Source organism: Brachycentrus maculatus, unplaced genomic scaffold (genome assembly GCF_059751285.1).
Source record: "Brachycentrus maculatus isolate JH-2025_06_01 unplaced genomic scaffold, ASM5975128v1 h1tg000004l, whole genome shotgun sequence".
Lineage (NCBI taxonomy): Eukaryota > Metazoa > Arthropoda > Insecta > Trichoptera > Brachycentridae > Brachycentrus > Brachycentrus maculatus.
The window spans coordinates 3,003,333-3,026,251 of record NW_028280759.1 but is presented as its reverse complement, the minus strand read 5'-3'; the positions used below and the strand labels follow the sequence as shown (position 1 = coordinate 3,026,251).

General features: G+C 35.3%; 3 protein-coding genes across 7 annotated transcripts; 1 reads left to right on the top strand and 2 right to left on the bottom strand.

The window, feature by feature from the left end:
- The first annotated feature begins 496 nt into the window (after positions 1–496).
- On the top strand, positions 497–21,017 carry AGO1 (protein argonaute-1). Of its 5 annotated transcripts, XM_088277299.1 has the most exons (14): positions 497–678; positions 4,987–5,126; positions 10,539–10,610; positions 13,057–13,334; positions 14,039–14,239; positions 14,605–15,071; positions 16,197–16,442; positions 17,366–17,531; positions 18,522–18,673; positions 18,756–18,940; positions 19,022–19,337; positions 19,512–19,598; positions 20,004–20,373; positions 20,459–20,907. In XM_088277299.1, exons 2-14 carry the CDS (start codon positions 4,994–4,996, stop codon positions 20,765–20,767), a joined length of 2,982 nt encoding a protein of 993 aa, XP_088133425.1. In that variant the 5' UTR covers positions 497–678; positions 4,987–4,993; the 3' UTR covers positions 20,768–20,907. The 5 variants fall into 5 exon arrangements, with proteins under 5 accessions (XP_088133425.1, XP_088133417.1, XP_088133431.1 ...); XM_088277291.1 differs by lacking the exon at positions 497–678 and having other exon boundaries at positions 4,875–5,126; XM_088277313.1 differs by lacking the exons at positions 497–678; positions 4,987–5,126 and adding an exon at positions 7,264–7,402 and having other exon boundaries at positions 20,459–21,017.
- LOC148313948 (uncharacterized) lies at positions 3,811–4,224 on the bottom strand. Its single transcript, XM_088277342.1, has one exon. The coding sequence runs from the start codon at positions 4,222–4,224 to the stop codon at positions 4,045–4,047; it is 180 nt and encodes a 59-aa protein (XP_088133468.1). The 3' UTR covers positions 3,811–4,044.
- On the bottom strand, positions 3,811–5,390 carry mRpL53 (mitochondrial ribosomal protein L53). The gene is made up of 3 exons (XM_088277331.1): positions 5,200–5,390; positions 4,517–4,644; positions 3,811–4,398 (listed from the first exon to the last, which is right to left on the bottom strand). Exons 1-3 carry the CDS (start codon positions 5,343–5,345, stop codon positions 4,238–4,240), a joined length of 435 nt encoding a protein of 144 aa, XP_088133457.1. The 5' UTR covers positions 5,346–5,390; the 3' UTR covers positions 3,811–4,237.
- Positions 21,018–22,919: the final 1,902 nt, after the last annotated feature.

The following is a 22,919-nucleotide window of genomic DNA, read 5'->3' as shown; positions in this document are numbered from 1 at the left end:
TATCCTTTTTTATAATGGTACAACAAATCCCATAATGGTACATATAATGATTAACATAATTTAAGAGGAATATTCATATTTCACATTATCCTTTTTGATAATGGTACAACAAATCAAGTGTTATTTTACGTCAGCAATCTTGATTTTAAAAATTCCCTCTTTAAGTACTTAAACGAACAAAAAATAAAATCATTTAAATGGTAACCCCATGAACGCGGGTTTACCGAGCGCTAATTTTAAACATTGAATTTATTTTTTGTCTAATTAACCAAAATAATACACGAAGAATAGTAAATAATATATATCCATTACCATCTCAAAGGCAAAAACTTATGTATCCTGACTCATGTTATTAATTTCTCATTGGTAATTTTCAACATACTTAAAATGAAAACGCCATTAACTACGTTCATTTTAAAGTAATTTCATCACATTTATTATGTGATAATAAAATATGATAAGAATGTATGAAAAATATTCAACGTTTCAAAACGATGATTTATGTTGTGATCGACGGCGCAACTGCATTGAATAGGTACCGGATAAAGGATACTGTGCGCAGTTCGTGTTTACAAGGTCATGTTATGAATACACGGGAGTCGCTTTCTGTGTCATCTTGTATTAATATATCAACAAAAGGACGCTATCGGGTTTTTTCACTCATTTCTCCAATTAATGGTAAGAAAAATCATTATATTTTAAATATAGAAAATTAGAAATATATGTATGACAATTTTTAACTAGTATTTACTGCAAAATATGGTCTCTTATATATTGTAAACTAAAGTTGTACGAAATATTTTAATGGCAGTCCATAAGTAATTTAAGTTTATGTAATATTATTTCTCGTTATTTAATTACAACATTTATGTAAGATTTATCAGTATATACAGTAATATATAGGAGTTCACGAAATTATTTGCCGGTATTGCGACTGCAAAATATTTACCTTTATTCTGAGGCACGCTTCTCATTTGTGAGTTTTTAATAATTTTATAACTAATTTTTGTATTATATCTAATATTGTTGTGTATTTGCCGGCATGCTTACGACATGAACTTCTAAACATTCCTGACCTATTCACCATTTTCGCAATGAAAATAGGATATCGCCAAGTATTTATATACCTACTTCATATCAATTCCTACTCAGCAACTAGAGTGAGAGATATACGCCAAATGTCAAGTGAGAGCGAGATGAGACGATAATAAATAGGTACCTCAGAGTTGTGTACCTACTACCGGCGCGACGCGCCATGCGCGAGGTACTTATTAAAACGTATTATTGTGCGTAGTACAGATATTTTAAGTATTTAATTGCAAAATGCCTACCTAGGTATAACTAACGTAACCATTTATTTTTGTCCTCAAAACGGGACACCTACCAATTTTTACGTTATAGTATATATATTCAAGAAAACACGTATTTTTTCATAGTTTTCATGTATTAATAAAAAGAAAAGGAATGTTCATGATTTTTCTAGTAAGAGGAATAAATAATATAAATATGAAAAAAAAATGGGGTTCAGACTAATCTAAAAACGGGACTGTCCCGTTCAAAACGGGACGTATAGTCACTTTAGGTATAACATACATACTAAATATAAATAAAAGTATGGATATTTATTTTTTAAAGGATTTTATTATAGTAGCTGTACCCAGCCACGCGTTGCTGTGGTTCAGTTTGGTGAAATGGAAAAGTAATAAAATAGAAAGCACACATTTCTAACATGTTTAATTTCACAATGCTCCTGAAGCAATGAAAGTTTAAAATTAAAATAAAATCTATAAAATAACAACGTAATTGATAGCAGTGTCACGAAACACGCTGTCCGCCATGAGCAATGTTTAGTTTTGTGTGTGTGTTGCTGTTGCCTTCAATCTAAGTTTTAAACCAATCAATGAATGACTGAAGGAAATCTGATTTTTTGAACAGACTAACATGTATACTTTATTTTAAATAGATAGATAAAAACACACGTAATCGCTGAAGGAGATTTGAGATTTTGAACAAACTAATTTTAAAAATATATATTTGCAGATAAGCATAAAAAAATAATATTTAAATAAATTATTTGGATCATCAGATTTTATAAGCTTAAGGGGTAAGAAGTTTTAATCTACACACCAGATTCTGACAATGGTAATTGTTTCTAAAGGTGTTGTAGTCACCAATATTATCGATCACCAAGTCAGAAAGTGGTCCAATCAGGGAATTTGAAAATGTTTGGAAATTACCATGGGAAATGAAAAAATAATGAAGAATATTTGATTTATAGAAAAGTGGGAAATTAACACTGAGAAACTACTGGAATTTTGAACAGTTGCGTCCAGTCAGCGTGCGCGGATTGAGATGTTTATAGTAAAAGCGCTGAGTGTTCAACTGCTTCATGCTACTAGTGTATTCCCGTTTTTATTGTTTAGGTACTAGTCCATAATAATAATGGAAGAAAATAATAACACCAATGTTCACCCATGATCGTACACATGGTAGTAAAGTGCGATAACGGCTCCATTGCGGAAGTGGAAATGTTATTTATTCGTATTTATATTTGTATTTTTTTTGGAAGCCTAAGTAGATCCAATTAATAGATTTATATTATCCACTGACACTTCGTGATGGAATTGCATTTTTAATTTATTATTAGATTAAAACCAATATTTTTTTAGCTTTTCCACTTTTTTATTTGACCAGCGACCGGGTTTCGTCGTTACCGACATCATCAGACCAGTCTGATGATGTCGGTAACGACGAAACCCGGTCGCTGGTCAAATAAAAAAGTGGAAAAGCTAAAAATATTGGTTTTAATCTAATAATAAATTATAGATCCAATTAAACGATTAAACAAGTGAAATCATACCAAGTATTTTATTTAACTTTTTCAATAATACAAGTAAATATCATTATTTTAAAATACCACATTAGAGAATTCACACAAAACTAAAGCAATAAAGCAATAATTCCTCCTTAACTAGAATAAAACAGTATTAAGTATGTGTGACACGAATTGTTGAAATATTAAAAACCACAAACTGATAAAATATATGATAATGTAGTTAGTCAGTTACAAAATGTGCGTCCAGAAGGGAATATATTTTATTTGTCTACTAAGTGTACTAGATAAAAGTGGAGGTAGTAGCATGGCATAAGTCAGGAACAAAAACAACATACATACTTTATTAATTTGAATTTCACCAGCCAAAATAGTAAAAATATTACTAGTTTTAGTTTCAAGTAAATTCATTCCCTTAATTTTCTGCTTGCAGTAGTTTGGCATGATTTGTAAGGTTTGAAAGATTTTCGCATAGTTATAGAAAGTGGATTTTTGGTAAGTCCCTTATATATATATTTAAAGTTTAGGTGCTGCGTGTAAAAGCTAAGGGAGTCTTGTAATTTTAACTCTTTAAAAAGTTGGCATTTTGAAATAAAAGTATACCATAAGAGAAGATAAATATTTTTAATTCGAAATATAGTACGCATTTGCTCATTAAAAAAACAATTGAAAATTTTAACTTATAAATACACATAACAATACAATATAACTACACAACCCCAAAAGGTATGTGTTTGTATGCTAGATTACATGAAGCTATAGACTTAACAACTTTAATATCTATAAGTTTTTTTATTTATTATATTACAAAACCAGTACACATAAGTATATATTTATATAGAATTCATACCCCGACTTACACTGTTGCCTCTTATCACGTGGTGCCAAGGTATCATTAAAGTCTAATTTTGCCAGTGCATTTTTTACTGTTTTGCTATATTTATGCATGCACTTAAGACTAGTTCAATAAAAACACATTTCCCAGTTGAAACAAATAATTTATTTAGAATAAAATAAGCATCAGTATATATTTCTTGCTTTTATATTCTTGGTAAAACTTTTGATAAAATTTTGTGTTAATAATATGACTAGGGTTGATTTGTATTTATTTATGAGACTAAATATGGTATCATAGGTCATTTTATGTAATAAAATAACATTCTACATTCACTCTTCAACAAGTTGAAGGATGGATACAAATAATAATGACTTCATTCCACTGGTTTTATTTTTATAAATCTGGATAGGATTACTACTACTATTAAGGTGGAGGCGACAAAACAACCGGCAAATATATAGAAAGTATCCTCTGTAAAGACATCTGTAAAGGCTGGGATCTGGTTGTAGATGTGATCGATGACCTGCAAACTACCTTTCTTGTTACGAGCCATTTCGGCTGGTAACTCAGCGTCTACTCGCGCTCTTTTTCTCTGACTTTGTCTTCAGTAAAGTTGTTTGTTGTTCTTTAGGAGCTAACTTTGTTATATGTTCATTGCATATTTCCAGCAATTCTAATGTACTTAAATTTAGAGCTTTTACTGTGATTTTTTCTGATCCTATTTGTTCTGGAAAATAAAACATTTATTAATTATAGAAACAAGAATATATTATGGTTGATATTTATTAACTCTGATATTTGATACATATTTTAATTTTCTCTGAATTTTTACATGGATCCCTTACCTGCTATTTCAGGGAGCAATTTATATGTGATCATAGGTTCCTGGCGGTCGCAAACAATTTCTGTTTTTATTGAGCAGTTAGGTGCCAATTTCGCTACTTTTGGAGTAGTAATGTAAAAGAGAAATTGTCTGAAAAAAAAGTTCTGTTATTCATAGACCGTTAAATTGAGCCTATTGCCATAAGCAACATGCTATAATTAAAACTCAACCCTAGATTAATAACAGAGAATGCATTATCAAGAATCTTTCAAGACCACTTTCAGAGTGGAAATTTTACTATTGATATCGTACTTAAGAAAATTTTCAGAGAACTGTCATTGGCAACTTTTAACTGATCACTTAATAAATCCTGTAACTTCTCCATTGCACCCATGATTGGTAGCCACAATACTCAAATTATGCAAAGTTTCTTAATTTTCAAATGAAGCTTTTCTTTGTACAATCAAGACGTTATTTCTAAATGTTTACCAGCAGGAAGATGTCTACTGAAATAGAACTGGCGCCTGATCCAGGCTCGCTGGTACATCTGTCGATTCCCAATATCGCTTCTCTAGGATTGAATGCAGCAGTCAGCATGTTGGGAAAAGCATATGGATGCGGACAGTGCAGTGGTAAGTAGAAAAATCGATCACATTAAATATCGTCAATTTTTCGTCGAAAAAAATCCTTTGCGTTGACACCTACCTGATATAGGAGGCACGTTCGTGAAATGGGTCGAATTTTACAGTAACTCTTCGAACGGCTTTAAGGTTGACGATTTTCAGATTCTTGTTTATAGCAGCTAGTAACCCAGCCGAGCGAGTTTTAGAGCCGCTAAAAGGTATAGACATTTTCTATTTTTGCGCATGAACAGCTTCAGACATTTATTTAGTATTGCCAGTTCTTGCCGAATCACGACAATAAACCATGCTTTATTTGTTGGTGTTGCCACCAGAAATGTTATTCAGAAAATACTGGCTAGGTATGGTAACTAACATCGAGCAGGGGCAGTCCATATTTATAAATACAGTATATCGAAATGAGCGATATTGTCTATGGAAGTTTATATATATATATATATATATATATATATATATATATATATATATATATATATATATATATATATATATATATATATATATATATATATATATATATATATATATATATATATATATATATATATATAAACATATATATATATATATATATATATATATATATATATATATATATATATATATATATATATATATTATATATATATATATATATATATATATATATATATATATATATATATATATATATATATATATATATATATATATATATATATATTATCATTAAAAAGAAAATTGACGGCGAACAAAAATAAACCTCCCTCACCTCGGTTTTAAGCTACCACTGGCTGATTTGTAGATATTTGATTCGTAGACCTAGATAAAAATATAATATTCAACTATGTAGTTAAATGTTAAAAAAAAAAACAATTTGAGCTTCTATAAAAACTTTAGATGGGTCCGCCATCTAAAGTTTTTTTTTTCAACTAGTGCTTATTTCGTGAATGGTAACACTTAGCTCATGTCTGATTTGACAGATAATTAGTTTTATCCTTCCGCTGAGCGAATATGGTTGTGTATACGCTTGAACAACGCTGGGAAATATTGCGACATTACTTTGAAAATCATGGTAATGTTGCAGAATGTGTGCGAAAATTGCGTACGGTTTTTGGAAGAAGAGAAGCACCGTCAGCTCCGTATGTTCGTTATCTTGTGAAAAAAGTGAAAGAAACTGGCATCCTCATCGATAAACCAAAGCGTGAAAAGCCAAAAACAGTGCGTACACCCGAGAATATCGATGTTGTGGCAGAAAGTGTGCGTGAAGCGCCATCAACATCAATTCACCGTCGTTCTCAACAATTGAACATTTCGGAGACATCATTGAGACGAATTTTGCATAAAGACCTTGGTATGACGCCATACAAAGTCCAATTGGTTCAGGAGTTGAAGCCAACTGACCATCCAATGCGTTTTCGCTTCGCTGAGTGGGCCTGCGATCGACTTACAGAAGATGCCGATTTTGCCAAAAAAATCATCTTTTCGGATGAAGCTCATTTTGATCTTGGCGGGTATGTAAACAAGCAAAATTGTCGTATTTGGGGCACAGAAAACCCGCACGCATACATTGAAAAGCCGGTACACCCAAAACGAGCACTGTTTGGTGCGGATTTTGGTCCAGAGGCATAATTGGGCCATTTTTCTTTGAAAATGAGCAAGGAGTGGCCGTTACAGTCAATGGCGATCGTTATCGGGCCATGTTGAACGGATTTTTGTTCACAAAAATTGAAGAGGAGGATATTGGCAACATTTGGTTTCAACAGGACGGCGCTACGTGCCACACAGCCGAAGCTACACTCGATGTTTTGCGCCCTGTTTTAAAAAAAAAAAAGTTATTTGGCGGACCCTTTACGTAGTCAGTAGTTTTGGCTTTTTACTCGAACGTTTTTATTTAATACCAAAATGTATCAACGTATTATTTTTAAATGTATTTTTATATGTAGTGACAACAACCTTTTTTGTCAGGAAGTCTAAGAATGGAACCTTATCGCCTCATAAGTAGTATTTTTATTATTATTCCGATATAAATATTAGAAGATACATAGGTATGGTATCGAGGATGGGTATGTTGGATCTGATACAATTTGCCCCGCAAAATTTGTAGCATTCTTTTATTACAATTCTTTTCTGGCAACACTTTGATGACGTTGCATATGGCGTCCGCGAGAAATGGCGTGTGTGTTTTCTTGTCTGTTTTTCGACGTTTATGTTTAAAGTTGATTTACTAGCAAGCTTCTTTATTTAATTGTTAAATTTTACTTGTAAAATGTATCCTGTAGGGCAACGTAAGTAAATCACACTATTAATTAAACTTTGGTGTGTTATAAATTTCATTAATATGTTTGGTAATAACACAGAAATTGGTAGTACATGCTTGTAACGCCCTTTGTTTGAGACACTTTAGCCATATTATTAAGCAATCGTTAACTTTTTATGAAATTAAAAATGTTTAGGAAAGATTATTGTCACACGCACTACTTTGTATTAATACTTCGCGTATCATTTGAAATGTGGGAATGTAAAACATGGACTCGCTGTCCGAATTTACATAGATGTTGTATGCTATTATTTTTAATTTTAAGGTTATCAGTAAGTAAATTCGCCTTTAACCTAGATACTTTCGCAAATACTTGATATACATCATGACAATAAACTCATCTAAATAAACAAAGTAATCTCAGAAAGATTCTGAACAGCAAATGTTTTATAGCGAAAATAAAATTTCGGGCGAATCTTTTAAACGAAATTGAAGTTTATGAAAATCTATGACATACCTACCTGTGTTCTGTGCTCATATTTACATTTTTAAATTTGAGGCGATTAAGCTCATTCCTAACAATATACGTCTTTTTTCTTTTCAAATAATTGTCAGTGCTATGTGTGTACTTGAACATTAGGTAAAATGACCTAAATAAAAACATCATACCTAGTATTTCACTCGGTTTTGATTACCATTACATCTTTGTCGTCATTAATAAATATAGTAATCTGAGATCTTTTTAGTGTATTTCTAAAGCCCCTTAGTGACTACCAATGAAATTTAATACATTTTTTGTAAATAAATATAAATTTTATATCACTGATGCTAATTGATGTAAATTATGGGATTTAATATTGTGTTGCATGCTTAGAGTATAATATTAACATTATTTTATTAAATTGATTAAAAATTAGTATTTTTATTAAATTAATTAACCTAAGAAGATAACAATGTCGTATTTGGCAATTTATTTCAATGAATCATGCTTTTAAGTGGTGAGAATACGTTAAAAATAATTTTCATTGTTTCCTTTTTTTTTTAAAATGTTAGAAATAATATCTAACTCATTATCATTTTTTTATTGGGAAGTAATTAAACGATTCACCACTTAAATATTTGGTCAGCATGAAAAAACAGCTTGTTTTTTACATCTTATTCTCTCTCTCGTATGGCGCTACAGCCCATATCGAGCTTTTGCCTCCTGTAGTAGTTAAGCTGACTTTGCCTTTAGTCAGCTTTATATTTATGCATATTCTAATTGAGGTCACAAAACAATATTATTACTCGCTCGGCAGGATCATCAATTAAAATCAAATTGAATTGAAATTAAATTAATCATAAACAAAATAATATCCAGTTTTTTTGCAAATATAACGCTTTCATTCTTGCACAATGCATTCATCAAAAAGGGAATTCGGGGCATAGCGGGAATGTTACGCAAATAGCCATTATTCTAAATACCTTTTAATGTTAGACCTTAACACAGCAGTTGAACAGAGCTCGATATTATACTGACTGTTAAAATTATAGTACTCTCGAAACAAGTATGGAGTTTTAACAGTTTTCAACGATCGTTTACTTCTTTTGACGCTGTCAATAACGGTTCACTAAAACCCTATTTTGCACGTCTGAATGAAGGTTAGAAATGTAACTTATAATATCTTATAATTTTCCTTATTATATATATTTTTTAAATTGTAATTTCTAGTTAATTATTTTAAATCGGCATGAAAGTATCTGGCATTTTATAAAACTGACTATATTTGATATAAAGTCATTCATCTTTAAAAAAGTCACATTTTTCAATTTTGCAGTGACGTATGTTTGAACTAATTTATTACTGATTTTTTCTTTCCCATAATGAATGAGTTTAAACATAATAATAAATAATAATAAAAAACCCTTATCCGCACCCCATTGGTGCATAGGGCACTGCTTCATATAAACGCAGTGTTATCTTGATCGTTTACACATGAAGGAAAGGTGATCAGCCCTCCGCTTCAGGTACCAGTCCAGGGTAATATTGAATAAATGTTTCAGTGAAAAATTCACTTATATTTATTTGACCCCCCCTGGGAATCGAACCCGGGACCTCCAGAACGGTAGCCGAGCGTGCTGACCATTACACTACGGAGGCGGACAGTTTAAACATAAGTCGGTGTAAAATTGTCAAATCAAGATGTCTTTCAAAGATGAATGACAATATGTAGCGCATGTTTTCTAATCGGGGTTTTAAAACAGTCTTGTAATCCGTATTTAGAAGTAAAAAATATATAAAAATGTTTATGCACAGAATTTGTGCCACACCTGACTATATACCCACAGCAGAAGCATCTAAAAATCAAATATACCGTACGAGTGTGTAAATTATTTTATTTTGTACCAGCTGTAGTATACATACAAAGTAACGTTAATCTAAAAAAAGTAAACATCTAGTTATCCTTGAAATCGGTGTACTGATTTGTCACAATCACTTGTTACGCATGTTATAGTTACAGTAGTATATGTACAAATGGAAGATGTTATTTTAAGCAAACAAATATAGTTTATTTATTTCTTTAACATATAGCTTTATTTATAGGGTTATTTTTGGTAGAAAATGAGGTGTCTAGTAGCCTTAAATATGTCCAAGTCCAATTCTTTCTCTTAAAGAGCAAGAAAGTTTTAACTAGCCTGTAACAAACTATGGATATGCAAATTCGGGCGCTCTGGCCATGGCTATTATTTATTATTTTCTTACCCTACATACCATTCTTATTCCATTTCTTTATTCCTTTCCAACAAAGTAGTAAAGTCCTTCACCCTGAGGTTCTTTGCTTATATGTTCTGTATCTCATTGAATGTGAGAGAATCTCGACCTCAGCACTGCCTCGCGTTACACTCATATAACTAATGTTCAAGTTAACACCGCATCGTTTTGATACGATGCCCTGTGCATCATTGGGTGTGGATAAAAGCACATTTTGTAATGAAACTATAAGAATATATGTTGATGCTAGAAATGTTTTGACTGTGCCTCAATACCAGATGCCTCATGTAATTATTTGATTGAATTAACTAGTATTAGCCCGAGTGGTGTAGTGTGCGGGTGTGTGTATGGGCATGGCGTAGTGGCGTGAGTCTGCCGTGGCGTGTCCTCACCGTGTCGTGTGTTGTTATAGAGTCCTGGACGTCCTCTCCGCCGAGGCCCCCGAGCCCCTCACAGCCGCAGACCAGCTTCGAACAGCTCTCACGTAATAAACACATTTAACACATTCATTTTGTACATTCTTGTTTCTTAGCCACAGATGATGATAACCTTACCGCCACTAAGGTAAATTCTATAATTTTGTTCGCCCATGAAATGGTTTACCAATAACTGGTCTCGTCAGATTGTTTATAATATTGTAATTTTTTTGTTTTGAGTTATTTTTATTTCATGTGCATCTGAAAATATGCTGGTTTTATTATGTGAACTAATATATCTATTGCCTAGGCAGTGTTATTTTTTAGGTATTATCACCTTGTTTTTGGAACAATGTCTGTTGGGTGGTTAACATTTATTCTTATAAATTCAGTGCCTTTGAAAAATGGCTTCAGTTTACAGCAGTATTTTCACATTTTCAAATAACCAATTTGCTAACAATACTCTATAGTCAATTATTTGTTTATTATTGTCACATTATCCACAGCATAATACCAAGTTGAATGTAACTGCTTTGTTCTTTCCTAAATCACAATTAAATATTGCATTATTTTTCATCTTGAATTGAATTTATATAGAAACTAATGACATGTATTTATGCTTCTCGCTATGCTATGTTTGCAATCTTTATCTGTGATTTATGAAAGGGAGCTAAGGAATGGACCTCTTTTAATATATTGCACTGATAAACTGAGCTATTTCGGTTTGCCTGGAGTCATAACCAATCATTTCTGCATTATAAAATATTAATAAACAAATGGTTAAATTCTTTAATTTCCACAATTATTGTTGATTTAGTAATTTTATTATTGCTGTATAATATACTCTTCCATCCAAACATGTATATAAATGCCACTCTCCGCTTATTCTACAAAGTCAGTGATTAAAAACCAGGACTATGTAAGGAATCATTAAAAAACATATTTTGATATTGGTTCCAATGGTAAAATGTTTTATTATGGGTGTGTTTTTTTACATTTGTGCTTTTGGACGGAACGTTGTACTTGTCCATTTTTTCCTCCATATCAACATTTATTTTGTGATATATAGGTATACCAAATTTATATGCAGTTTTGTTTTTACTCTTTCATTATTACATAAGAAATTAGTCTTTCCAACAGAAGATAGAATTAATTTATAAAATACCATTTTGTTTATAATAAAACTAGTGCTATGCATAATCTCATGTACTGTTGGGAATGACTTGAGATTGAACTGCAGTGTGGGGAGTTCATCCCCCTCTGCCTGCACAATATCCGTATTTAATACTGTGCGTGCGTATATTGACTGCACCTAATTATGTTGTATGTAGTGATTTATACTACTATCGATATGTTTCTCATCACCATATCTAGTATAAGTCATTAATCATATTTTCATTAATTGATTCGGCAGTCACTTTGTGGTAAAATCTATCCATTTTTAATTAAAGTTTTACTTAGTAAATACCACTATTTCTTAAAATCTACTGTGATACGTGTTTCGATGCATTCCGCATCATTTTCAAACACCGTATACCGTATACGGTGTGACACAGTAGATTTTAAGAAATAGTGATATTTACTAAATAAAACTTTAATAAAAATTAATCATATTGCTATAGATGAGACCTCCTCCGTAAATTCCGGGATATGTGGCGTTTATTACAATTTGTCTTCAAAATGGGTGTACGTTCATAGTCAAGTGTAAAACACGGTATTGTATATTATGAATGTGATTGAGATTTGTAATGCCGAAAATCGACCTAATATTCTGTTTTTATACAGTTGTGTAACTCATTAGATAGTCAGTAATATTATGAAAGAGTAAACAGATTGACAATTGATTGTATAAAACAATAGGAACAAGATCACGATAAACAATAGGAAAAGTTCTGAATAAAGACTGAAATAAACATAAATATAAATTTATATAATTTAATAAAAAAATGTTTTAATTTTTTTTCCTGGAAACACGTTTTCCTCCCAGAGGCATACCTAATTATTTTCTCATTTGAATTTGCTGATTATTATTACCATGATTAAAATAAATTCTTAGAAAGTATTTTCAATTATCTTGGTGATTTTAGTATTATTTTGTTTATTATAGCTGCATTCCTTACATGCACTACAAAATCGTTTCCCTACAGTACATGAATAATTACAATAAATTATATTGTCACTCAGAAAAGTGGTACAGTAAAATATACATATAGTATACGTTAAGTAATATACTTCTAAAACAATCAGCATTGATACTGTTGGTTTAAAGGTAAAACTCATTGTATACAGAACTATTATACACAATGAATTTTACTTTGAATGTAGGAATGCAAACAAATGTTATTGGATCTGGTTTTCAGGGAGTTGAGATTGTATTCAATATTACTTCATAATGAATGGTGTTTGATAAATATCGCAATGATCGCTCCAGTAATTTATTAAATTAGTATTAAGGTGGGGACTGACCGGAGTCATTTCGTCGTAACGTAACACGTTTATATACCCATTGCGCAGCTCCGCCGGCGAGTGGCAGCGTGGGGTCCAATGCCAGCGGGGTGACGGGCGTGTCTGGCGGCAGTGGCAGCGGCGGTGGCGGCGGCGGGGGGTCGCTGGGGCTGGTGACGCCCGCCGCGCCCTCCGACCTGCCCGTCTTCTCCTGCCCGCGCCGCCCCAACCTCGGGCGGGAGGGGCGCCCCATCGGCCTGCGCGCCAATCACTTCCAGATCTCCATGCCACGAGGCTTTGTCCACCACTACGACATCAACATCCAACCTGACAAGTGCCCTAGAAAGGTGAGCCCATATTTGTAAATGTATCGCATTTTCTTTTTAATCGGCAAATTTTGTAAAAAAGGCATTTCGACTATTTATAGCATTATTTTACCTTTTATCAGAGATCTCGATTCAATTCCAAAACCATTGTAGACCCATTATAGGTCGCTCCGGTTATAAATTGTGCTCTCCGCAAGTCTTACAGTCGTTTATGGACTGTTTAGGTTTTTTCTGTGGTCTCAATATTGTAGACTGGTTTGCAGCAACAAATGACACGCCCTTCGCCATTCCAGTCTATCCCAATAGTCTGCGCCACCGTCTTCAACTCTCATATCTTCGTACAAGTCGCAAAGATATTTATGGCGTGGGTATCCTGTCTTTAGTTACCTTGATCATTCCCTCTATTAATAGGTGCAGGAAATCCTCCTATCGATATATGTGACCGCTTCATTTGGCACGTCTCTCCAAAATAGTCGTGAGTAGGTGCTGTTTAGTTGGTCGGGTAATAATAATACCATAAAGTGCATAAGTGCAAGTGTTATTTCATTAAAATTATTATGTGCGCCATATTTTATCCCGAATGTTGGAGTTGCCTTATATTTATTTATGTATAAGCCTTACTTTTTTATTACTCACAAAATATCCACAATTTTTCTGTAATTGTTTTCCATATTTGATCATTGTCTTATAATAACATGTAATATCACAAAAAAAAAAATTTTCAGGTTAATCGAGAGATTATCGAGACTATGGTGCACGCTTATAGTAAAATATTTGGAGCGCTGAAGCCCGTTTTCGATGGTAGAAATAATCTATACACAAGGGACCCTCTTCCGATTGGTAATGACAGAGTGGAATTAGAAGTCACTTTACCGGGTGAAGGCAAAGACAGAGTTTTCCGAGTTACAATAAAATGGGTTGCACAGGTATGTTTTATTTAATTCTATTATTAGAAGTTAAATTTATTTAATTTAATCAAACAGTAAATTTTTACCACTTTTCTGCTTAGAGCAGATATAATATAGAGCAAATGTGTATAGATATGCCTAGCGTTTACGAAAATTTGAAAATTTGTTTGGTATTTTTCTATGGATTAGACATCGCCTAGTGGAAACTAGGCGATGTCTAATCCATAGAAATTTGGTCTCCATCATTCTCTTGCGCAAGGGCGGTTATACATACTTGCTCTAAAATTACATGTCTTTTGCAATATGAAATGTAAAAACATGTCTGAGATACCAACACCATCTGTGCAAGGAGTTATGTAAAGGATAATTTCCGGTGTTGGCAGGTATCCCTGTTTGCCCTGGAGGAGGCGCTGGAAGGGCGCACGCGGCAGATCCCGTACGACGCCATCCTGGCGCTGGACGTGGTGATGCGGCACCTGCCCTCCATGACGTACACGCCGGTGGGCCGCAGCTTCTTCTCCTCGCCCGACGGCTACTACCACCCGCTGGGCGGCGGGCGCGAGGTCTGGTTCGGCTTCCATCAGTCCGTGCGCCCGAGCCAGTGGAAGATGATGCTCAACATCGACGTGTCCGCCACCGCCTTCTACAAAGCGCAGCCCGTCATCGACTTCATGTGCGAGGTCCTCGACATACGGGATATAAACGAACAGAGGAAACCGCTCACCGATTCTCAGAGAGTCAAATTTACCAAAGAAATTAAAGGACTTAAAATAGAAATTACGCATTGTGGAACGATGAAAAGGAAATACAGAGTTTGCAACGTGACTAGAAGACCCGCTCAAATGCAATCGTAAGCGCTTTGATTACTTACTAATTAATTTCAAATTTCAAATGTCCCGTACGACAATGCACACTTATCATCTAGATACAGTGGAACCTCGGTATACGTCCTTAATCCGTTTCAGAACATGAGAGTTATACCAAACAGGACGTATTCCAAACGTATTTTTTCCATATGAAATAAGGGAAAATGATAAATCCATTCCCACGAAAAAAAATCATATTTTGTTTGGCATATTATACAGTGACGTGGTTGTATAAAATAACTTAAACACTGCTTAGTAACTAAAATAGATAAATGTGGAATCTGGATTAAAGCAATGATAAATTTAAACACAAAGTTTAACTAAATTTATAATGCATATAACTAAATAAAGATAACATAAAGTCTTTGTCGTTTCATGTCATAAGCGCTCCAGCGACAGACATGGCCTTTCACAATTGCATGTCAGACAGGGGTGTCAGAGCTACATAAATAAAAAAAAATCAAAATAATGTAAAATTCACAGTTAATGTGCAAGTCGTTCACTGTAGGGTAGCAAATTGCGATACTGACACATGAAAAGTTACAAGAGTATCCCGCGGTGTTGTGACTCATTTTAACCCTTAGAGTGCGAACCGTCGATAGATGGACTCTCTATTAATGCGTATAAAGTGCGGAGCGAATACCGACTATTGCGCAATGTAATTTAGGTATCGACCTGTACGGACGTGTCTTAGCGCGCGCATGTATAACGTTTTTAATAAGTTAATAACATTTATAAATAACCATTAAAATTATTTTGCTGTGAATTTAACATTGATTTTTGTATTTTTTTAAGTAAAAGCTTTTTATTTCTACCTACAAAATGTTAAATTCGTCAAGTAGTGATTATGAAAAGCAAATAGCAATTTATGCAAAATAAGTGAAAATAAGCTCAGCACTATAAGGGTCAACTAATAAGTTCTTGCACGCACGCAAGCCATATTCCAAACCAAGTCCAAATTGAACTTATTCCAAAGCAGATGTATACTGAGGTTCCACTGTAATAATGAAAAGTTAAACTTTCTTATTAGTTTCATTGAGATATTTACATTGTTTATAAACACCAATGGGTTTTTTTCCGATTGGTTTAATGATTAATTCGGTGTTCAGGTTCCCTCTCCAGCTGGAGAACGGGCAGACGGTGGAGTGCACGGTGGCCAAGTACTTCCTGGACAAGTACAAGATGAAGCTCCGCTACCCGCACCTGCCGTGCCTGCAGGTCGGGCAGGAGCACAAGCACACCTACCTGCCGCTGGAGGTCTGCAACATCGTGCCGGGACAGCGCTGCATCAAGAAGCTCACCGACATGCAGACCTCCACCATGATCAAGGCCACGGCTCGCAGCGCCCCCGACAGGTCGGTCCCGTTCAACACCATTACCTTATTTAAACAAAATAATAAAATCTTAATTGCCAATTCAAAGGAAATTTTGGCCTATCCAATTTCGAAAAGAATCTACCATATAACTTTATAAGTTTACTATATTTCCTCCAGTATGCCTTTTGCAATATCATAAATGTAAAATGTAAATGTAAATATCGTAAAATCTTCTTCTTCCAACCCTTATCCGCACCCAATGGTGCATAGGGCACTGCATCATATAAACGTGTTATCTTGATCGTGTACACTTGAAGGAAAGGTGATCAGCCATCCGCTTCAGGTACCAGTCCAGGGTAATATTGAATAAATATTAGAGTGAAAAAATTACTTAAATTTATTTGACCCCCCTGGGAATCGAATTCGGGACCTCCAGCACGGTAGCGGAGCGTGCTGACCATTGCACTACGAAGGCGGATTAAATTAAAACATAAAATAAACATTATAAATTATTAATGCTCAGTTGAATCTGGTTAAAATTTAGTATACAAACTTGTGTCTGGTATTTTTTTAGTTTAGTTGAGTAAGTTAAGTTTACTAAGTTTTCCTAGTATGGAAACAGACTTAACTCAATACAGTTGGGGGTCACCTGAGTCGGGGCGATCGCAGTTGGCCAATCCGCAGTTTTGATACAAAAATCGCATTCCGCATACACTGACATTTTGAGCAGTCATAAATGACAGCTGCATATGAACCGGTCAAGTATTTGTGGAAAGATTTTATACTGAAAGTGTAGATTGCCCAGCTCCGATGTCGAAATAAGCCGCTTAAAGCTCCTAACTTGTTTCCGGCCTAATGCTTAATATAATGCTAACACGACATTATCTTTAGTTTGGAATTATGACTACTATTGTGAGAATCTAATAACATAAATTTTCAACAAAAATCATTTTTGTTTCCAGAGAGCGGGAAATTAATAATCTAGTGAGAAGAGCAGATTTCAACAATGATTCCTATGTCCAGGAATTTGGACTCACGATCAGCAACAGCATGATGGAAGTCCGCGGAAGAGTTCTGCCTCCCCCCAAGCTGCAGTACGGTGGCCGAATTTCATCTCTCGGTGGACAAGTAAAATGCTTCTCTTACTTACATCCATATAATATAATGAATAAAAAAAACCCTTATCCGCACCCCAATGGTGCATAGGGCACTGCGACATATAACGCAGTGTTATATTGATCGTTTACACATGAAGGAAAGGTGATCAGCCCTCCGCTTCTGGAACCAGTTCAGGGTAATATTGAATAAATATTACAGTGAAATATCACAAATATTTATTTGAACCCCCCTGGGAATCAAACCCGGGACCTCCAGAATGGTAGCCGAGCGTGCTGACCATTACACTACGGAGGCAGACAATCCATCCATAAGCCAACATTAGTCCAATTCTCTATTCCTACACTCATTTTCACGACTCGTTGCTAGTTTCCAATCACTTCAAGCTAATGCAGTTTGGCATTCTGGAATTCCAATACCAAAGTTTCATTCTGCCTGCACTGGAATTTTAAGCAGACTTAAACAGCAGCTGCAGTAGATTTGCGGTCGATCACTGCAGCTTGTCTATTTCTACATTAAACGCCTTGTTGATTCATAAAGCAATTATAACAAAATATAAAATTTTGAATGTATTTTGTTATAGGAAATATATATATTTTTTTAATTCCCTCATTTTCCAATTGCTAACTGCCAGATGTAAGGAAATAATGTTTCGAAAGATTTTTTTGTAGTTGTATTAACAAAAGCAGTAAATAGAATCAGTAATTAAAATGTCATAATTCAAAACCAAAAACTGTGGATCATTGATTCCCATTATTTTATTTTTAATTTCAGGCAGAATATTTTTTTAAAGTTTTTACTAAAATCTTGAGTTAATCTTTTATAATTTTGAAATATTTTCTATATTACGGACAATTCCTAGTTTTCATTTAACGAGCTTTTGTTGTACAAAAAAAGAAATATGAATTATGACCCCGGAAAATGTATGTTCATATTCTGCTGTGAAGTAAAATTAAGGCCCTCAAAAGTTTGGTTAGCGAGCAGTAGTAATGTCGGAGTAAGATGGTGGCATGTTCGCAGAGCAAGCAGCAGGCCATGCCCAACCAGGGAGTGTGGGACATGCGTGGAAAGCAGTTCTTCATGGGAGTGGAGATCCGAGTGTGGGCCATCGCCTGCTTCGCTCCCCAGCGCACCGTGCGGGAGGACGCACTCAAGTCAGTACAACATCCCTTCCTCGCTCGCTAATAACTATATACACACCGCTCAGCGTCCTAATCCCCGTAACTTGTTTTACAGGAATTTCACGCAACAATTACAAAAGATTTCCAACGATGCGGGAATGCCTATAATAGGTCAACCGTGCTTCTGCAAATATGCTACCGGACCGGATCAGGTGGAACCTATGTTTAAATATCTGAAATCGACATTTGTCGCTCTGCAATTGGTCGTCGTAGTACTTCCGGGAAAAACGCCCGTTTACGGTGAGTGATTCAATATGCCTACAAAATGATTTGTTTGTCGTAATGGAATGAAAAAAGTTAACGGTCATTTCTCATTTACAGCCGAGGTGAAGAGAGTCGGCGACACAGTTTTAGGAATGGCAACTCAATGCGTACAAGCTAAAAATGTGAATAAGACCTCCCCGCAGACTTTGAGCAATCTCTGCTTGAAGATAAACGTGAAGCTGGGAGGAATAAACTCGATCCTAGTCCCGTCGCTACGGCCCAAGGTGTTCAACGAGCCGGTGATATTCCTGGGAGCGGACGTGACGCACCCGCCGGCCGGGGACAACAAGAAGCCGTCCATCGCGGCCGTGGTGGGCTCCATGGACGCGCACCCCTCGCGCTACGCCGCCACCGTGCGCGTGCAGCAGCACAGGTACGCCCACGACGCCTCCCTGCCTCGCCCGCCCGGGCACCTTTCTGTATCATTTTGTTCACCTTGATATAACGTGCAATTAATACATGATTTATTTGTAATGGAGGATGAAGCTCGATGATGGTGATGTGAAGATGTACTGTGAACTGTAACGGATAAATTGTTGGTATTCAGGGGCCAGCAGTTCCTGCGGAACGCCACACTTTCCGATCCTGACACACCACCCTCGCCTCCTCGCGAGACTTCACTCTTCTGGCACAGGCACGTGCATTCCTTCTACTCTTACTCCTTCAGGGTGCTCTCTCCTTCCCCCCTCCTTCCCTCCCCCACCGAACCCGCAACGCTCCTTGTTTTTTTTGTGTTTTTTTTGTTTGTCCTTTTCATTTCCCTCTCGCATTTTATACACGACACTCGTCGAGCAGATTTATTAAATTAGTAAACCTAATTAGAATATCTCCCGAGACCTTGTTCTTGTTGCGTAGAGATGCATTACACTTTGTAACATCGAGACGGCTCTTCCCGCCTACTGTCAATTAGTTTCCTTCTATTACTTACTTACCATGATTACTTTGGTATTTACATCAATTTACTAATTAATTATCGTTTATAATACTAACGAAATCAAATACACGGTATATTAAATGGAAATTATACAACATTTTCCAGGCAAGAGATAATCCAAGAGATGAGCAGCATGGTGCGAGAGTTGCTGATAATGTTCTACAAGAGCACGGGAGGCTACAAGCCGCACCGCATCATCATGTACCGGGACGGCGTGTCGGAAGGGCAGTTCATCCACGTCCTGCAGCACGAGCTCACGGCCGTGCGCGAGGCCTGCATCAAGCTGGAGGCGGACTACAAGCCCGGCATCACCTTCATCGTGGTGCAGAAGCGCCACCACACTCGCCTCTTCTGCGCCGACAAGAAGGAGCAGTCCGGCAAGTCCGGCAACATCCCCGCCGGCACCACCGTCGACGTCGGCATCACGCATCCCACCGAGTTTGACTTCTACCTCTGCAGTCACCAGGGAATCCAGGTAAACACCCGTCCTGCTCATTCAGATACTTCTCCTCATTTCCATTTGTCTATACTTTGTTAATTGAAAATGTTTGAATGTTCAGGGAACCAGTCGACCGTCGCACTACCATGTGCTGTGGGACGACAACCACTTTGACTCGGACGAATTGCAATGCCTCACGTACCAGCTGTGCCACACGTACGTGCGCTGCACGCGCTCAGTGAGCATCCCCGCGCCCGCGTACTACGCGCACCTGGTGGCCTTCCGCGCGCGCTACCACTTGGTGGAGAAGGAGCACGACTCGGGCGAGGGCTCGCATCAGTCGGGCTGCTCCGAGGACCGCACGCCGGGCGCCATGGCGCGCGCTATCACCGTGCATAATGAGACCAAGAAGGTCATGTACTTCGCCTAAAGGCGGCGCTTCGCCGACACATCCACCGCTGCGTCGTGTTCTACTATTTATGAACTTCTGTACGCTCTTTTATGGACTCGATGCGATGATTGTTGTGTTTGTGTGAGATTTACTCTATCCGACTTGATCCTTAACCTCCGTTGAAGACATTCAATAGTATGGGTTAACATTGAGTAGGTCAGAGTGTCGCCTTTTGATGTGGCATGACCGAAATCTAGGTTATTATTCCTGGCCTAGGAACACAATAAAAGCAAATATATTCGGTCCAAAGTGTTAAATACCTACACATGTATTATTTTTGTATGGGGCCTCCCTTTATTTGGTGTTTTTTTAACAGCAAACCTACTATTGTGTTCCTATGTCATTTTGTTATCTCAATTATTTTCTTATCATGTATAAAATATATATATATATATATATATATATATATATATATATATATATATATATAGATATATATATATATATTTATATACCTATATAACTCATGGAATGTACAATAGTGCCATTAAATAAGCGCAACTTAAAATAAGCGATTCTTAACAATCTTGAAAAATAAATTAAGAAAAACAATCATCTTCTCTAATCATCAAAACGTCTATAATTTACATTTAAAATAAATGTTATTTGGAGGATGCAGAAAAATGATAGCTACATTTAATATGATATATTTTACGAGGTGAACTGTGAACCCTCGTGTCACCATGTGTATGAATTATGAAAATTTTAATAGAATACTTTTTTGATTCTTGTACTCAACTTGTTCAGTTATCAATCTCAATTTTTATATGGTAAAACCTCGCAAATTAGAAAATTTTGGTACTTCCAAGTACTGTTTTCATACAAATCATTGAAATAGTTTGATAATTCAAATAATTGAATAAATATGATAAGATGAAATTCAATGTAAAATTGTATCAAAAGTGTAATATAGTAGTAAAATGTGAAGTATCTAACTCGCTACCTGAGCTGCCAGTCCGTGCCACGTGCCGTATCGGCCCCTGTTGTGACAGGTACAAGGTAAACCCAAATCTTCAGGAGAGACAAAGTAATGATTTTTAGAATATTTTGTTGCTAGTTTTTAGGACTTGTAGAATTATTGAACATAATAATATGTTCGATAATTTTATGCTCACTTCTTAATTGACTTCATTATTACGCAGTGTCAGAATGCGAGTGTTCTTCAATTATACGGCAATATGGCATCTAAAGTCTATATATTGTTGCTGTATTCTATAATGCATTTTTTGTTATAAATGGAACCCTCGCATACAGCATCTTGTCTCTCCTAAATGTAGATATTTTGGATTTATGATTGTTACCTACCAATGTGTATATGACCAATCATGGAGTTTTTATCAGTTTTATTTGAATGTAACAAGCTTTTACTATACTATAATAAAATTTAAAATACTTAATTATTTCTACATTTACTATCATTATGCAATCCACCTCCCTAGTGTAGTGGTTAACGCATTTGCCTGCCATGCTGGAGGTCCCGGGTTTGATTCCCAGGAGGGTCTAAATAAATGTAACAACAAGTGTTTTTTCACTCTAATATTTATTTAGTATTATTACCCTGGACTGGAATCTGAAGCGCATGATTGATTGTCTTGCCTTCGTATAATTAATGATCAAGTTAACATTGCGTCAATTTTATGCAGTGTCCTGTGTACCGTTGGGTGCAGATAAGGGTCAGTATGCAAGAATCATTTCTGCAACTTTAATTTAGCATGGAATTTATCTCCTCTCTTACAAATTATAATAATATTTTTATGTTGTGACCTTGAAATGTTTTTTTTTTATAAAATGAAATATAGCCCTCAAAATTACTTACTAAAACATATAAGACACTTGGTTCTTGTTAACAAATTGTCTTAAATTGTTTAAATATATATAGTGTCTATATTTTGAACATAAACGACTTTAATAAAAATTTCCTGCGGTGTCTTAATAATGCCTTAAGGCAATGTTCTTTTTGCAGCTTTGCTATTGTTATGTCGTAGATGTATGTAATTTGTGTAAACAAAAGATTACTAGCGAATACTTGATTTTAATTCAATTTTGTGTACGGGGATATCGTATCGGGGATTTCTTTTGTTAATGGTTAATAATGCACTTATTGTATAGTATATTCTTAAATTATTTTAAG

Bases quoted from the DNA above. Each gene is read 5' to 3' on its own strand.
- LOC148313948 (XM_088277342.1), bottom strand. From the start codon at position 4,224: ATGGCTCGTAACAAGAAAGGTAGTTTGCAGGTCATCGATCACATCTAC.
- AGO1 (XM_088277291.1), top strand. From the start codon at position 4,976: ATGTTTACCAGCAGGAAGATGTCTACTGAAATAGAACTGGCGCCTGAT. The intron at 19,599-20,003 runs GCACGTGCATTC...AACATTTTCCAG, and splicing joins ACTTCACTCTTCTGGCACAG to GCAAGAGATAATCCAAGAGA. The intron at 20,374-20,458 runs GTAAACACCCGT...TTGAATGTTCAG, and splicing joins GCAGTCACCAGGGAATCCAG to GGAACCAGTCGACCGTCGCA.
- mRpL53 (XM_088277331.1), bottom strand. From the start codon at position 5,345: ATGTCTATACCTTTTAGCGGCTCTAAAACTCGCTCGGCTGGGTTACTA. The intron at 4,645-5,199 runs GTAGGTGTCAAC...CTTTTTTTTCAG, and splicing joins GAACGTGCCTCCTATATCAG to ACAATTTCTCTTTTACATTA. The intron at 4,399-4,516 runs GTAAGGGATCCA...TTTATTTTCCAG, and splicing joins ATTGCTCCCTGAAATAGCAG to AACAAATAGGATCAGAAAAA.